General features: G+C 41.8%; 1 protein-coding gene across 2 annotated transcripts in view; it reads right to left on the reverse strand.

Moving 5' to 3' along the window:
• LOC143040758 (glycine receptor subunit alpha-2-like) overlaps positions 1-17,500 on the reverse strand; it is a 306,682-nt gene that overhangs the window by 247,755 nt on the left and 41,427 nt on the right. For both annotated transcript variants that reach the window (XM_076212162.1, XM_076212161.1), the window contains exon 2: positions 7,586-8,678. In XM_076212162.1, coding sequence (XP_076068277.1) covers positions 7,586-8,244 — 659 coding nt within the window. In that variant the 5' untranslated portion in view covers positions 8,245-8,678. The remainder of the gene's footprint in view (positions 1-7,585; positions 8,679-17,500) is intronic.

Consider the following 17,500-nt stretch of genomic DNA (forward strand, 5'->3'; position numbering starts at 1 on the left):
AGAGAAAGAGAGAGAGAAAGAGAGAGAGAGAGAGAGAGAGAAAGAGAGTCCGTGGCTTTCGTGGTTGTTCCGCCTAGTAGACAATTTTCTGTTTCATTTCGCTTTGGTCTTCTGGAGAATTGTGATCGTATTGTGTACATCTGGCTAGAGTCTGCCCTTGGCTGATAGCTAGTCCTCTCCACGCCCGTCTCTGTCTCCTCTCCAGTATTGATTCCGTGGTCAGGTTAGGTTAGGTTAGGTTAAGTTAGGTTAGGTTGAATTGGGTGGGGTTGGGGCTGGGTTAGGGTGGGTTGGGATTAGGTAAGGGTGGGATTGGGTGGGATTGGGTTGAGTTGGATTAGGTTGGGTTTGGTTGGGTTGGGTTGGGTTGGGTTGGGTTGGGTTGGGTTGGGTTGGGTTGGGTTGGGTTGGGTTGGGTTGGGATGGGTTGGCTTGGGTTGGGTTGGGTTGGCTTGGATTGCGTTAGGTTGGATTGCGTTGGGTTGGGTTGGGTTGGGTTGGATGGGGTGGAGTTTGGGTCGGGTAGGGCTTGGGCTGGATTGGGGCGGGGTTAGGTTGAGGTTGGGTTGAGGTTGGGTTGGATTGGGGTTGAGTGGGTTGGGTTGGGTTAGCTTAGGTTGGGTTAGGTGGGTTTGAGTAGAGTTGGGTTGAGTAAGGTGGGGTTTTGTTGGGTTAGAATAGGATAGGTTAGATCAGGTTAGATTAAGTTAGATTAAGTGAGCTAAGGTGAGGTGAGGTGAGGTTTGATTACCTTGGTTTAGGTGAGGTTAGGTTAGGTTAGTTTAGGTAAGGTCAGGTTAGGTCAGGTAAGGTTAGGTTAGGTTGGGTGAGATGATGTTAAGTTACGATGCGTCTAGGTTAGGTCATATCTAGTTTAGTTAGGTCACATTACCCAGATATTTTAGATACTTCTAGAACTCTTCTGAACGTACATCAATCCCTTTACTCCCTCGTTCACATTAGCGGTTTCAAACGCGTTGGTTCATTTACAATGTAAATCAATGGAGTCGTTCACACACAACCGCGCAGTTTTTCTTTAACAATGTGGTACCACCACGGTTTCAGCGCGGTTCAAACCGCTAGTATGAACAGGGCCTACCGCCTCGTTCCACTCTTTCCGTAGAGCCGCATCCCCAATGTAACCGCCAACGGCCACTTCGTAATGTTTGATTAGATTAATTTAGGTTAGGTTCGGTTATGGAAATAAACGTCACTGTAACACATTCCTAATTATCAATAAACTAAAAATCTGGCTTTCAAAGAACAAGTAAATCAAATCACAAGGATAATCTTTCTCATTTTTTCCACCTTACAAGGGAGGTAGCCAAACTCAAAAGGCATATATCCATTCCTACCCATTTCATCCCCACCCACTCCACTCTCATCCCCCCACCTCCCTCCCTCTTATCTTGGCTCCTCGTGGATGATGGGTCATCCCTGCATCTCGCTCACTGCTCTCAGAAGCAATGCAGCAAGACATAGCATATCCACAGCAAGGCCGCTTCACTTAATCGGCGACCCCCCCTCTCCGTCCCCTCACCAATAATGGAGAATTTTATTCTAATTCTTGGTGTCCTTATGTGATTCTATTCTGCGTAAAAATGAGTAAGTTCCGCAAATATGGGATGACTATCGCGAACAAATCATTATACAAAGTAAATATTATCAAATGAGAATAAACATATAAACATAACAGTTCGATCATACATATAAAAGGTGTCCTATAGTTTGCATTTGAATTTGATTGATTAATTAGTTTTATATATTTTCTATGATTGGTATGTTATGGTCAATTAGTTAACTAGAGTAGAAAGAAATTAACTGAATAAAAAACCGCAATAGGTTCCCTGTACATTTTTCTAATGAGGACATACTTTTGGACGCCCTGTACATAGACACACACACACACACACACACACACACACACACACACACACACACACACACACGCACGCACATACACACACACACACACACACACACACGCACACACACACACACACACACACACACACACACACACACACACACACACACACACACACGCACGCACACACACATACAGACAGAAACAGGTTTTTGTCCAAACTATAATTGGCCATAGCATGATAATCTTCTAACGAGGCACATATGTGTCATCCAGAAACAGAAGGGCATCCTTCACGGATGTATAGAAACCAGGAAAAGTGGGCGAGGAGTCCCCTCTGTTTCTGGACGAATCATATTTCCTAAGGACAGAAGCGCTGGTAAACTGCTGGTGGTAATTAAGAGATCACCCCCCCCACACACACACACACAAAAAAAAGTATTCACACATGGGAACACAGCATCAAGCATTAAAACAAATATAGTTAACGTTCAGGTAAATTTCAACCAAATTTGCAGGAACACGTGCTGGTATGTCAAACGCAATGTCTAGATCCAACAATATTCACATAAAATAGACAAAATCTGCATACATAAGAGAGTTATACAAAGGCTCAGGATGGAAAACTAAGGCTATTATGTGGAAAGCGGCTCTAGTCCTATAAGCAAAGGATCAGAAGGATCAGATGGATTAGAATACATGTTTATACAATTCCATGGATGGAGAATTCATTCTGGGATACAAGCATCCGGAAATAAGCAGACTATATCTTTCATTATGAATGCAAAGCAGAATCCTTCTCTCTCTCTCTCTCTCTCTCTCTCTCTCTCTCTCTCTCTCTCTCTCTCTCTATCTCTCTCGTTTCATTTAACTGGACACACGAGCACATGCACACACACACACACACACACACACACACACACACACATATATATATATATATATATATATATATATATATATATATATAGACACGCACAAAGAAACATATACACGCTTGCACTCGCGTGCCCACATACACACACATATGCATGCATGCGTGCATACGCACACACATAAGTACACACACACAGACACACACACAATACTGCGACGGCCATTAAGCTCGCTTAGCATTGGCCAAAACTATTTATAATGATGATACTGGGTTGGAGGACACAATAGAATATAAATGTAAGCCTCTTGGTGAGGGAGTAAGAATTAATCCATTTTATCTTTGTAAACAAAAAAAAAAAACATCCAGTCAAAAGAAAATATGTATTAACAATAATTAATGATGATGATGATGATGATGATGATGATGATGATGATGATGATGATGATGATGATGATGATGATGATGATGATGATGATGATGATGATGATGATGATGATGATGATGATGATAGTAGTAATAATAATGATAAAATAATGCTAATAATAATAATAATAATGATAATAGCAATGATGATGATGATGATGATGATGATGATGATGATGATGATGATGATGATGATGATGATGATGATGATGATGATGATGATGATGATGATGATGATGATGATGATGATGATGATAACAATAATAACAATAATAATAATAATAATAATAATAATAATAATAATAATAATAACAATAATAATATTAATAATAATGATAATAACAATAATACAGTAGAACCTCTTTATAACGGTGTCCATAGTAACGGCAGCTCCATATTAACGGCACATGTTGGAGGAGCTGGACCGAGTTCTTTATGAATGGTTTAAGCAGAAACGTTCACTTGTAATTGAAAAAGCCAAAGAAATTTTTAACAAATTGGAGATAATAGATCCATGCGTATTCTCTTCTGGTTGGCTTTCTAGATTTAACCTGAGGCATCGAATTTGTGTACTAGATGCGAGTGGTGAGCAGAAAATCTCCAATGTTGAATTTGCTGAAGCCTACAAGATCACATTTCAGGAAACTGTCACTAAGTATAATCTGACACCAGACCAAATTTATAATGCCGATGAGACTGGCCTACTGTGGTGTTGTTTGCCACGATCTACATTGGCTTGTGGAAATGAAAGAGTAGCCCCAGGTTTTAAACAAAATAAAAACCGCATCACCCTTTTGTGTTGTGCCAAGTTCATGAATCCAAGGTGTTTAAAGTATGATGCACATCTCCCAGTTCACTATGATAATCACAGTAACGCATGAATAACCTGTGATATTTTCAAGGAGTGGTTTTTCCACATTGTTGTTCCTGCTGTCAAGGAAAACTTGAAAATATTAGGCCTACCGGAAGATACAAATTTGGTGTTGTTCCTCGATAATTGCAGAGCCCATCCCCCAACAGAAGAACTCGTCTTTGGGAACATCTTTACAATTCTACACCTTAATGTTACCAGCGTGTTCCAGCCCATGCATTGGGGGGTGATCCAAAATCTCAATATGAATTACAGAAAAGACTTCATGAGGCTAGTCCTAAACGCTGACTGTGATATTATGACTGCAGAAGAAATTTACTGTGAAGGATGCCATATACTTTGCATCGGATACATGGAAAAAATGTAAAGAGCAAGACCTTGAATCGTGACTGGCGCAAGTTATGGCTTCCACACTGCGTCAAACGACCAGTTTGATGGAGAGAGTTTGAAGGGTTCGCAGTGGCTCAGAATCTGTGGGAAAAAAAAACAATAAAAGATATGATCGAGTCAAGTGTCAAGATTAATGTGGAGGCCGAAGAATTTGAGGAGTGGACTGAGGTCCACTATGATGTTCCTATCACTCACACATTGGATACTGATGACCTAATTGCTGTAGTCAAACGACGAGGTCAGGAAAATGATGAAGAGGAGAGTGAGGAGGAAGAAGTTGATCCCCCAGTGTCATGGAATGAGGGTTTGGCAGTATTCAACACTGCAATCAAATTTACAGAACGCCAGCAGTATCTCACATCCCAGGATGTTGTATCCCAACAGGCTCAAGAATCAGATTATGGATGCCCGTAGAAAGTCATCTAAGCAGTCAGACATCCGGATCATGTTCTCAAGGGCTGCAAAGAGGGCCTCTACCTCTAACCAGCCCAGCCATGGGTGTCCAGTTAAAACGTCCTCTGTCAAAAACGTCCTCGGGTTCGGGCAACCAAATCGTCCTCGCACCAAAACGTCCTCGGTCTAATTGCGGACGACGGGCTAATTAGGGGGCCGCCTCATCTCATGCATTTCATTATATCATGCATGCCATGACACTGACTGGAATGGATGGTACCGAATGGATACCCTCGCTATGCCGTTCCCCGTAGCTACCTGGTGAGCCTGAAGAGATTATTTATCGGTTAATAGAAATACCAAATTATTTAACCAAATGTATATCTTATTTAGGGAATTGATGACAACAATAAGGAAAAGACAGTTGCGATTCTTAGGACATATAATGAGGAAGGAAGGGTTGGAAGAGGTGGTGATGACGGGAATGGTGGAGGGAAGGAGAGCAAGAGGAAAGCAGAGGGAGAAGTATATGGACGGGCTGATGAGGGCGACGGGAAAACAACTCAAACCAGCACAGATGTTACAAGTAACTAGGGACCGTGAACGGTGGCGCTCCATGGTTGCCGAAGTCCAAGAGGATATGGCACGACGGTAAGGTAAGGTATATCTTATTTCATGTTGTTTTATTAATATACATGTATTGCCTTAAATTGCAAAGTGTATCCGATATTAATAATTGTATAAAAAGATGTGTAAAATAAAGAGTTGTTAATATGTTAATTTTTTCTAATAAAAATACAAGTGCGACTTGACAAACACTGTAATGTGCAAAACTGTGCTAATTTTTGTGTTTTTATTATTTTGTGTACTTGATTTTTCTTCTTGATATGATTTTGATAAACATTGTAGAACCAAATATATACATTATTCGATATGTTATTGTTTGACCTCCATGGTCAGCCCATACCTGCCTGTTGAAAAACGTCGGCCAAGTTTCCCACTCGGAACCAAAAAGCGAGGACGTTATGACCCGAGAACGTTTTTGCAGACTCGGGAGCGTTTTTTCAGACCCAGGAACGTTTTTGCAGACCCATGAACGTTTTTGCATACCCAGGAACGTTTCTGTAGACCCAGGAACGTTTTTGCAGACCCAAGGACGTTTTCGACCGAGGACCTTTTCACCAGTAATCCAGCTCTCTACCTCTGGTGTGGCAATGGTCCTGGGTGAGGATACAGATGGCCCTCCAGTGCCACCAGTAAGCCCCGAGTAAGACCCCAGTGAAGTTGGCTTAGTTTGTAAGCGCATAAAACCAGAATACAAGAAAAAATACAAAGCACAAAACAAATAGAAAAAGGAAGTGAATATCCATGCCTTCATTTATTGATTAACATTTTACTGTACCGACACTGACTATGCGGGATACTGTACCCAAAATTTCCCATTGTGTACCTGGATGTAGATGTAGCCTATACTGTACAGTGTACAGTATAGATGTACAATGTCACACCTACTGTACTTCACCTACAAATGTACTTTGTGAGTATTGAATTAGTGAACAAATGGTTCAGTAATGCCCTCTAGTATTGTATATTTTATCACTTGTTACTTATTTTCTACATTATTTGTCATGTATTTCATATTCAATTATTGTAAATGTACAAGCCGCGGGCTTCGCCCTCTCCGGCTTCGCCGGGGGCTTGGCTGCGCAAACAGCGGCCTACGGCCGCAGCTTTCCGCGCTCTAATCCCTCGTTTTCCCCTTCGGCCTCGGCCTCGGGGCGGAACCCCAACACGGGATCCCCAGCACGAAGAAGAACGCGAAGAAGAACGCGAAGAAGAACGCGAGGAAGAAGAACGCGAAGAAGAACACGAAGTAGAATGCGAAGAACGCGAAGAAGAACGCGAGGAAGAACACGAAGATGAACGCAAAGAACGCGAGAAGAACGCAAAGAAGAACGCGAAGAAGAAGAATGCGAAGAAGAACGCGAAGAAGAATGCGAGGAAGAAGAAGAAGAAGAACGCGAAGAAGAAAAAGAAGAAGAAGAAGAATGAGGAGAAGAAGAAGAAGAAGAAGAAGAATACGAACGCGAAGAAGAAGAACGCGAAGAAGAGGAGGAACGTGAAGAAGAAGAAGAAGAGGAACGCGAAGAAGAAGAAGAAGAATACCACCTGACCCCGACTTACCCAAGCGCTTTTCAAGAATATTTTTAGAACAAAGTGTCACCGTAATACCACCTGTCCCTGACTTCCACAGCGTTTTTTTTAGAAGAATATTTTTATTTAGACTTAGATGTAGCACGAATTCTCGGACATCGCTAAGAGTAAGCCTCACAAAAACAAAATTTCTTCTTACTCGGAACAGTCACGGTCCCAAGCGTGCCGTTATAACGGGGTTCTACTGCAATGATAATAGTAATGATAATAATGATAATGATAACAATAATGATAATGATAATAATAATAATAATAATAATAATAATAATAATAATGATAATAATAATTGTAATAATAATAATAATAATAACAAAATAAAAATAAAAAAGAAAGCCTGGCACTAGCCTAAATCACATTTATATAGTTAAACCTAGTCGTTGCAATCATTTTCCTCAACTCAATAGAATTGCCTGGGGGCAGATAGACTAATACGTGGCGATCTTCCTCTCACTTGAATAAAATCGCGAGGCGGCGGGAAGAATGAATACCAGTTTCATGAAATGGAGCAAATGGGTTAACTGTACAACATGAGAGAGTTGGCACTACTCACCCTTGTGGAATCGAAGCGGCCAGAACCAGTAGAAGCGTCGTGGCCACTCCCGCCATGTTCCAGCGTCCATGGACCCGGGCCGATCGGAAGGTTTTCCTCCCGGTTCCGTGACTTATGATTTCCTGTTGGTCCTTGTACGTGAAACAGAGGCAGGTCTTGTGGCGCTTCTCTTGATTAAGTCGATTTGGTTGTTGTTCTTTTTGCCTCTGAAGTGGACGCAAACGGCGTTGAGAGTAGAAGAAAGAAGGGACCTTCTGGGTTGAGGCGTGACTTATGATTCGCTGTTGGTCCTTGTCCGTGAGACAGAGGCGTGTTTTGTGCTGCTTTTCTCGACCCAGTTGTTGTTGTTCTTCTTCTTCTTCTTCTTTTTGCCTCTGAAGTGGACGCAAACGGCGTTGAGAGTAGAAGAAAGAAGGGACCTTCTGGGTTGAGGCGTGACTTATGATTCGCTGTTGGTCCTTGTCCGTGAGACAGAGGCGTGTTTTGTGCTGCTTCTCTCGACCCAGTTGTTGTTGTTCTTCTTCTTCTTCTTCTTTTTGCCTCTGAAGTGAGTGCAAACGGCGCTGAGAGAAATAGAAAGGAGATACTTTCTGGGCTGAGGGTGAGAAAGGAGACGACAGAGTGACAAAGGCTGACAAAGGCGAAGAAACTAAGGTCATGATGGGTCTTGTTGTCCTGGGGTGTGGACTCTGTGTCTGAGTGTCTGAGTGGCGTGTCGACAAGGGCGACTTCTGGGTTGTTACGAACGGGAGAGTCGACCTTGGGCCCCAGTGTAGTAAGAGCGACGCTTCATTGACATGTCGACGGCGACCTGCAAGACTTTTTCAACATTGGAGAGGACTTAAGTTGGGTCTATCATCATCTCGAGTACTGTTAACGCGGCTTATCATGGTCGAAATCATATGACATTGTTCTCTTTTCAACGCAGCCATTTTTTTTTCTCCTCTTCTTTTTTCACATTATTTCACTCTTCACTTGTGTTCGTTTTGGTTTGTGATATGTTTCATAGCTTCCAAGCTGATGGTCTTTAAAAAATATATATACATATATTTCTTTTTCTTTATTTTTTAGAGATGAATTTTCGATGCACAGCCTGTAAAAACAACAGAGAATCCCAATTTTATTACATAAACAAACTATTAATGTAGCGTTCTATAACAAAAATAAGTTATATTCACTGAATGAAAAACCATCACAAAATGCGAGGCAGCTGGACCAAAATGAATAAATAAAAACGACTAAAACGCGCTTTATGACAATCACAGCGTCCATATATTTTGTTCTGACCAACGCCAGAGATGCTGAAGTTACGTATGCTGAATTTACGTATGATGAAGTGCCGAAATAATGAAACACAAAATATTTTGTGATAGACAAATAAATAAATTGAAAAATAAGAAACAGATGAGGAGACACAGAGAAGAAAAAAGAGAGATAAAGGGAAAATGAGACCAAAGATATATAAAAGATGAAGATAGACAGACCAAGATAAGAGAGAGAGAGAGAGAGAGAGAGAGAGAGAGAGAGAGAGAGACAGAGAGAGATAAGAGAGATAAAGGAGAAGCAAGACGAAAGACATACAAAAGATAAAGAGAGATTATATAGATGGATAGATAAACAGACAGAGAGAGAGAAAGAGAGAGAGAGGGGGAGTTTAAGACCATATAGGAAGAAAACCAAACTTCCAGTCACGAAAACTCCCTGAAGAACCAAGAGTACGTGGTGAGTCTTGGCTGGCTCTCCACATGACCAACATAATGATGAGGAACTTCCTGTCTTTAGCTCCCCTTGCGGATAGCCTCCCCTTTAACCTCCTCCTCACCCTCCTTCCCCTTTACTCCCTCCTCACCCTTTTCCCCCTCTTCTCCCCTTTACTCCCTCCTCCTTCACCCTTCCCCCTCCTCGCCCCTTTTCCACCCTCCCCCCCTTTCCCCACTCCCAGGCAAATCTGCTGCACCAAAGGAGAGGGGGGGAAAGTGTAAGAGCATGAGGGGGAGTAATATCACAGGGGGTGGTTCCTTGCTCACACGCTATGAATTGCTAGTGTGGCTTTCATCTAAAGTGAACTCTAGGATTAGGCCCGAGTTCTCCTTTGATCAAATTAGAGAAAATATTCTAAAAGCTTCTTATTCTGTGTACCAAGTTTCTTAACTAAGCTTCTTAACCAAGTTCTGTTTTTGGTCACGAGAAAGTTAAACTTGTCGATATCAGTTTGAGTAATGATATCATATCCTTCCTTATAAAGATTTGAAAGGATATTGTACATTAATGTGTGTGTGTGTGTGTGTGTGTGTGTGTGTGTGTGTGTGTGTGTGTGTGTGTGTGTGTGTGTGTGTGTGTGAGAGAGAGAGAGAGAGAGAGAGAGAGAGAGAGAGAGAGAGATAGAGAGAGAGAGAATCACAGGGCGGGGAGAGGGAAACACGGAATAGCACAGAAAGAGAGATAGGGTGAAAGAGAGATGGAAAAAAGAGATAGGAAGAAGAAGGGAGAAAAGAAGAGAGAGAGGAAAAGAGAGATTAAGGAAAAGAGAATCTTTGTTGTGGACAGGAGTTTACTAGCCTTCCAATCCTTGCGGACAGTTTTGCGAGGAGAGAGAGAGAGAGAGAGAGAGAGAGAGAGAGAGAGAGAGAGAGAGAGAGAGAGAGAGAGAGAGAGAGAGAGAGAGAGAGAGACAGAGACAGACAAAAAGAGAGACAGAGATAGAATCAGATAGAGAGAAAGAGAAAGGAAGAGAGCGAGAAACAGAAACAAAGAGAGCGAGAGACAGAAACAAAGAAAGAGAGAGAGAGAGAGAGCGAGAGAGAGAGAGAGAGAGAGAGAGAGAGAGAGAGAGAGAATCTCGATTCATCCAATGCATATTATGCATACAGGCTCGTCGGGGCCCATCAACGGACCCTCGACAACGCAAGTGGATATGGAGACAATTTCAGACTTCAGCTTGACGCGCGCTGAATAAGCAAGAAACTTCAGGAACTCATACATGAGATAACAAAAGCATGCAGTCATGCAGATCCTAACTCGAACACAATCAGTCATGTATTAGATTTGATTCAGTATGGGTCTATGTTGCTAAAAGGGTATGGTTTCACAACACTCAAAGGAGACTTCTTGATTCTTTTTTTTTTTCTTTTTTTTTCTTTTTTTTTTGAGTGCTTGGGCACCATATGACGTCACACACGCCCTGTGAGGTGAATAACTGGTCAGACCTTCTCTCGTTAATCTTGATATATGTGGATATTGATAATGATTTATTTATCAATACTATATGTGACACAGGGATCAAAGCCACTAATGAATTGTGCCTACGTGTCATATGACACGCAGACTGGAACCCAAACGACACGGTGTCACGTAAATCGAACAGTCATCGCTTATCCTCATGACACAATGGCCTTGACACAGAACTTTACTGCATATGACACTTTGCCAAGGCAACACTGTATGACACAAACCGAGGCCCTTTCCATATGACACAGCCATCCACTGCTTATGACACAGGAGGTCCCTTTAACTACGGTCTTTCTACAGACCTCGACACTGCATATGACACGGGGATTCTTTTATGACACAGGAACACTCATATGACACAAAGAACATCTGACACACAGGCCAAGAATCCAGATCCCCATTACTCCCCATAACATACGACACAATGTAACCCTGTCAACCCCATTACGATACGTAACCCCATTACATACGGCACATACCTCCCCCTATTACAAGTAGCCCTATAACATAGGACACAGAACCCCCATCCTTACCCCCATATATGTGATCCCCATAATATGCGACACAGAGACATCACCCACCCCATCATTACCCTTCACCCCATAACGTGGGGCAGGGAGAACCCCCATCGCACCCCATTACTTCCACGGAGGCTCTCTAAGCCTCTACTCCATTAGACCCCATATCGAAGACCCCCGCCCCAAACCCCCCATACCGGAGACCTCTCCCATACCGAAGACTTACCCATACCAGATAACCCACCCCATAAAACCCAGAGGACCCCCCCCCCATACCGGAGAACGCCCCCATACCGTAGACCCCCATTCCAAAAACCCCATACGGAGGACACCCCATACACAAAGACCCCCATACCAGAGAATCCATTCCAAAGACCCCCCCATACCGAAGACCTCTCCCTTATACTGGAGAACCCCCATACCGAAGACCTCCATCCCTAACATCCCATACCGGAGAACACCCCCACAGCTAACAAAGACCCCCATACCAGAGCCTCCATCCCAAAGACCCCGCATACCGAAGACCCTCCTCCCATACCAAAGACCCCCCTCCCCCCGCCTCCAAATACCGTGGTGGGATCTGCGTTGGGGGCTGGCGCCTCTTAACCTCTTACGGAGGAGTCGAGCCAAGCGGAGCACAGGAGACCTCCTCCGCTGCATCTGGGAACCAGACGGTCGCCGCTCGCTAAACTCTCGTTTCCCCTGGCAACTGGCACAACCATTGAGAACTTGGCGGTCAGTGGTGGTGGTGGTAGGGGTGGTGGTGATTAGGGTGGTGGTCGGTTTGGTGGTGGTGGTGGTGGTGGTGGTGGTGGTGGTGGTAGGGGTCGGATTGATGGTGATGATGTTAAGGATGATGGTGGTGGTGGTGGTGATGTGGTGGTGGTGATTAGGGTGGGGATTTGATTGGTGGTGGTAGTGGATGGTGTGTGATTTTGGGTTGTGGTGGTAGGGGTGGAGATAACAAAAGCATGCAGTCATGGCTTGGGTGGAGAAAGGAGTAACAGAGGTTGGTGTAGGGGTCATGGTGATGGTGGTAGTGGTGGTAGAGATGTAGTAATGGAGATAATGGAGGTGGATGCTGAAGTGGAGGAGTTGAAGTGAGGCGGAAATGGTAGGAGAAGTGGAGATGAAGGAGTTGGAAGTTGAGATAAAGTTGGTGGTGGATGTGGAGGTGGAGGCGGAGACGGAGGACTTGGAAGTGGAGATGGAGCTGGTGGTGGAGATGGAGCTGGTGGTGGAGATGGAGCTGGAGATGGAGGTGGAGTGGTGGAGGCGATGTTATTAGAGTTGGTGGAGGGAGAGGCAGAGATGGAGACTGTATATACAGTGGTGGGGAGGGGTGGGGGCTCAGGGTCGGGGGCTGGGGGCTTTGGGGGGAGGCTGGCGGCGTCTAGGCGGCTGACTCAAGCACCAGACAAGTCCGTCAGCCGGAGGAGACCTTGTAGTCCATAACGGGGCAGACTAAAACTAAGCGGACCAGCAAACAATTCTATCCTTGCCGCCAAAGGATTTTATTTATGAGCGGGGTGCCCTCTGTAGGACTCAAAGCTTCTTTCAACTGAATAGAATAGTTTGACGTTAGAATTAATCACTTAAGGGATGCAGCCTTCTCCACGTTAAATCAAATCATTTGGCCCTAACCAGAATAAGATGAATTACAACGAGGCTCCCCCAAACGGCACGTCAACACAATGTAGTTACATTTCTCCACGTTAACTGGTGTTTCTATCTTCGGTGACCACGAGGTATATGCCACTGTTACCTGTAATCAACTCATCAAGAATCCTGATCCAATGGCCCTTTCCTTCTCTTTATTTTCATAGAAGAACAAATGGTGACTGTCTTGCAGCTGCATCAGATTCTCTATCTAACTTCAGACTTCCCTTAATGCCACGATATCCCAGCAGATGTTCTTCAGATATTCCATCAAACTCTCAAGTCTGTAATCTTTTGAGAGGGTCTTCATGTTGTATGCATAGATCCTCATCTTCAGATTGTTTAATCTCTATGACATTCGCATACAAACATATGCACAGACAGCTATACAAATACGTATACATATACATACATATATACATATACATATATGCATATACATGTACTTACAAGTATACATGTATGTGTCCAGATACTGGAGAATACGTTTTACATTACTTCAAAGACCAAAAATCTTAAACTGGTTTAAACATTTCATGAAACCAAATCTTTTATCCAAAATTTCAAAACTATTTACTCTCCTGCCTTGGATTTTTTTTTCTTTCTTTTTTCTTTTTGTGGAATTAAGTAATTTAGGTCATCACATATTCCCAGCATTTCTTAAGTTTTCAAAGTTAAAGATGAACCATAATGAAATAATTTGTTGGAGGAAGACATTAAGAGACGCTTCGTTAGATTGAGACTGACTGCAGATGGAAGTTATAGAATAATTTATATTTTGGTAAGTATATATCTTAAACATATATGCAAGGTGATTAAGAATCCTTTCTTTCTTGTTTCCAACCCTCAGGAAGAGTCAGAGCATATTATGAAATCACAAGATTTAACAAACGAAAACGAGAGGTCAAATTTTGTCATTTGTCAAAGAAAAAAGATAATAAGTTTAGTAAAGTTGTTATGAAGGATCATAAGCGCGCTGGTCTCACATTTACGTAATTGTGGGTTTAAATCCCGAATATTTATCCGATTCCCAGCAGGAACTGTGTAACCTCCGCCCCAATGCTTCGGCCGCAGTTAAGCGCCTCCTGACGTAGGTTCCTCACCAACTTCTTCTCCCCTCTGTCCTGAACAAGTTCTTAAGAGCCCTCCACTGAAACAACATATGAGAAATGATCACGTGATCGCGGCTGCATGGACAACTGCCTCCGAAAGAGAAGAAGAGAACCCTGCTGGAGGTCCGTAGTTCTCGAGGGCCCTTGCATTATACATAGCAACCTCGGCATGAATATACAATTTCAAGGTCTCCTGAGTCTTCCTCTTCGCGCTGATGTCATGACTTCTTCCCTCCGAACTATGACCTCGTATTGTCACGTTATGAGTCATCAGTTCCTCCGTTCCATACCGTGAGTAATTGTCCCCAAGCCCTCTCCCTCTCTCTCTCTCTCTCTCTCTCTCTCTCTCTCTCTCTCTCTCTCTCTCTCTCTCTCTCTCTCTCTCCCTCCAGTATTGTGATTCGTGTCCTTACAACCCTTCCCCTTCATAATTATGTGAATTTAATCTAATTTCATGTAACATTTATCTTGTTTACATTAATTCCACGTTTCTCTTCACTAATCAATCTACTTTATGAAGCCACGTAACTTTCAAAATCTAACACCGAAAAACTTCTAATATAACTACTCTATTGTATCTTTATGTCCTTTCTAGATTCTTATACAGACTTCCTCTAGAAGGATATCACCTTGTTAGTGTTGAACAAATCAGTTAGAAAATTGTGAATCGTCATTATGATGTCATCTTCAATATGTCTTGTGAATGAGAGAATCTCCTTCCAAGTGGCCCATTTAATCAACATCTTGTTCGGGACAATTAATAAAAAAAAAATTCAGCGGCTGTGACTACATACAGGACGCTACCAGTTAGGGTCTGCCCATCTACGAAGTGTAACAAATCTATAAAAAAAAAATTCTTGTCAACATAGGCAAACTTTTCGTCCTACAGGTGTTGTAACGCGAGCAATTTTTTCCCTCTCGGAAACTGACCTACATGGAAACCTGAAGACCGCAAAGGACATTAACGAAATGGAATTTCTGGTACAAGAGATAACAATACGATTCTAACAGACGAGGAGAGAGAAGAAGACAATTTAAAGCCTCGACTTCAATGGGAAGAGAAGATATACTCTGACGCGAGAGTGGGATTAAACATTTTCGCCCCCCGGCACCAAGAATATGTGCTCGGGCGAAATGAGAATCATATGAAACAAACAAGGAGAGGAGAAATCTAAAGGAAGTGTCACTCATGGGTATATCACTTAAGTTATTTCTATTTGTGTAAAACACACACACACATACACACACTTACACACATACACACACACATGCATACACAGACATACAATAGACATATATAGATACAAACAAACACACACACATTAACACACACATACATATACATACACACAAACACACACATTAACACACACATACATATACATACACACAAACACACACGCATTAACACACACATACATACATATATACATAAATGCAGACAGATACATAGCATGAACAGATAAGGAGCAAGAGAGAGTTGTTGCAATGGAGTGTGGCTAACCGTTGTTTCAAAAGAGAAATAGAGAGACAGAAATAGAAAGAGAGAGAGAGAGAGAGAGAGAGAGAGAGAGAGAGAGAGAGAGAGAAGCAGAAGAGGAGGAAGGAGAGGTGTTACATTTCGCACAGAAGTTTATTCAATTCTGTCTTGAAATTCCAAGGAGTGTCACTTACAAAACTGAGATGGAAGACCAAGTACATAAGCAAAGTGGAAATAAACTAAGAGAAAAGGAGAAGAAAGAGGAGAAAACAAGAGGGCAGAGAGAAAAGCCAGGGTTTGGGGAAGAAAAGAAATATTAACAGAAGAATGAGAGAGAAGGAGAAAGAGGAAATGGGAAAAAGGAGAAACCAAGTATCAAATGAGAAAAGTATAAAACGATGAGTTCAAGAAAAAAATTAAAAAGAGAAAAAAAGGGAATAAAAGAGAACAAGAATAATAAGGAAGAGAAGAAAAAGAGGGAGAAAGGGAAATAGGGAATAACCCCTTAACATGACCACACATATTACATTTTTTGAGAACACCAGAAGAAAGTCTTCAGTTAAAATGATACCCTTAACCCAACTATAGCCTGTTTATTTAAACATGTTAAAAACACAGCATTTCAACACACACACACACAAAGTATATATATATATATATATATATATATATATATATATATATATATATATATATATATATTATGCGTGTGTGTGTGTGTGTGTGTGTGTGTGTGTGTGTGTGTGTGTTCATATATATTTTGGTTTTATATTAGTTTTATTTAGTCTTCATCAGATCAGTTACATACATTATTACTTAATATTATCTGATTTTATCTCTCTCTATTTACTCTATTCTATTCTATTTCATTCTGATGTATTCTTTTAATTTTCCTCGTTTGAGCTTCGGTAAACATTTTCTTGTTCAAGATAAATGTTTTTTCTGTTTCAAAAGAAAAAAAATCAATATTAGGTTTTTATTTTTCAAGACCAACTTTTTTGTTCCAAGAGAAACGTTTCCCGTTTCAAGATAAACGTTTTCGGTTTCAGGACGAAAACGTGTTCTCCGCATACCGAAGGAATACTCTAGGATTGGACAAGACTTTGCCTAAAAGGACGAAGAAGGGACCTCTTTGCGTTTTTTTTTTTTTTTTTTTTTTTTTTTTTTTTGAGGGGGATTGCTTGCAGAAATGCTGCAAAAGAGGCTTTGAGAATGGTCACCCTTCACAGCAACTTTTGTATGTTTGTTTGTGACGATTTATGTATATATATATATATATATATATATATATATATATATATGTTTCATTAAAAGTGATGGCTAGTTGTGCATTAATAATTTTCTTAATGGTATTTTCCATATACCTTATTAAGGATTTGTTTTCCTTAGGAAGGAAATTTATGACTTGGCTGTATGTAGTCATATTAGCTAGATCGCGATTTCGGGTTCAAGACCCTTCTTCAGTAGCTATAGGGATAAGAATTAATCCAAAGATTCTAGTAAAGATCTAAGTTTTATACTAGAGTTACTATACTTGCTAATCACTGGGGGAGGTCACCTGGTATTACGGGCAGGGACGAAATGTCACGTGCGCTGGGGAGCCTCCGGGTTTGTGTTGTGGCGGAATGTGGCGTTTTGTCTCGTAGTTGGACGAGTGGCGTTTTGTCTCGTATTGGCGTTTGTGGTGTTATGTCTCATGTTTTTATTTGTAACGGTTTGTCTCATGCTTGGAAGGGCTTTGAGGTCTTCTGCTTGTACATTTAGGTTTGGGCTCAACTCTTTAATATACAACGCTTCTAAAATTGGGAGGCGTCTATCGTCAGTACATAAATCCAAAATCTCGGTGTTTTTCTCTAGTGTCTCTCTTACTAGTGTTATGCCGTGGGCTTCTCTTAAATGATTTTTAGGGGCTCCAGAT

Source organism: Oratosquilla oratoria, chromosome 29, assembly GCF_046742065.1.
Source record: "Oratosquilla oratoria isolate Oo_2021 chromosome 29, ASM4674206v1, whole genome shotgun sequence".
Classification (NCBI taxonomy): Eukaryota; Metazoa; Arthropoda; class Malacostraca; order Stomatopoda; family Squillidae; genus Oratosquilla; species Oratosquilla oratoria.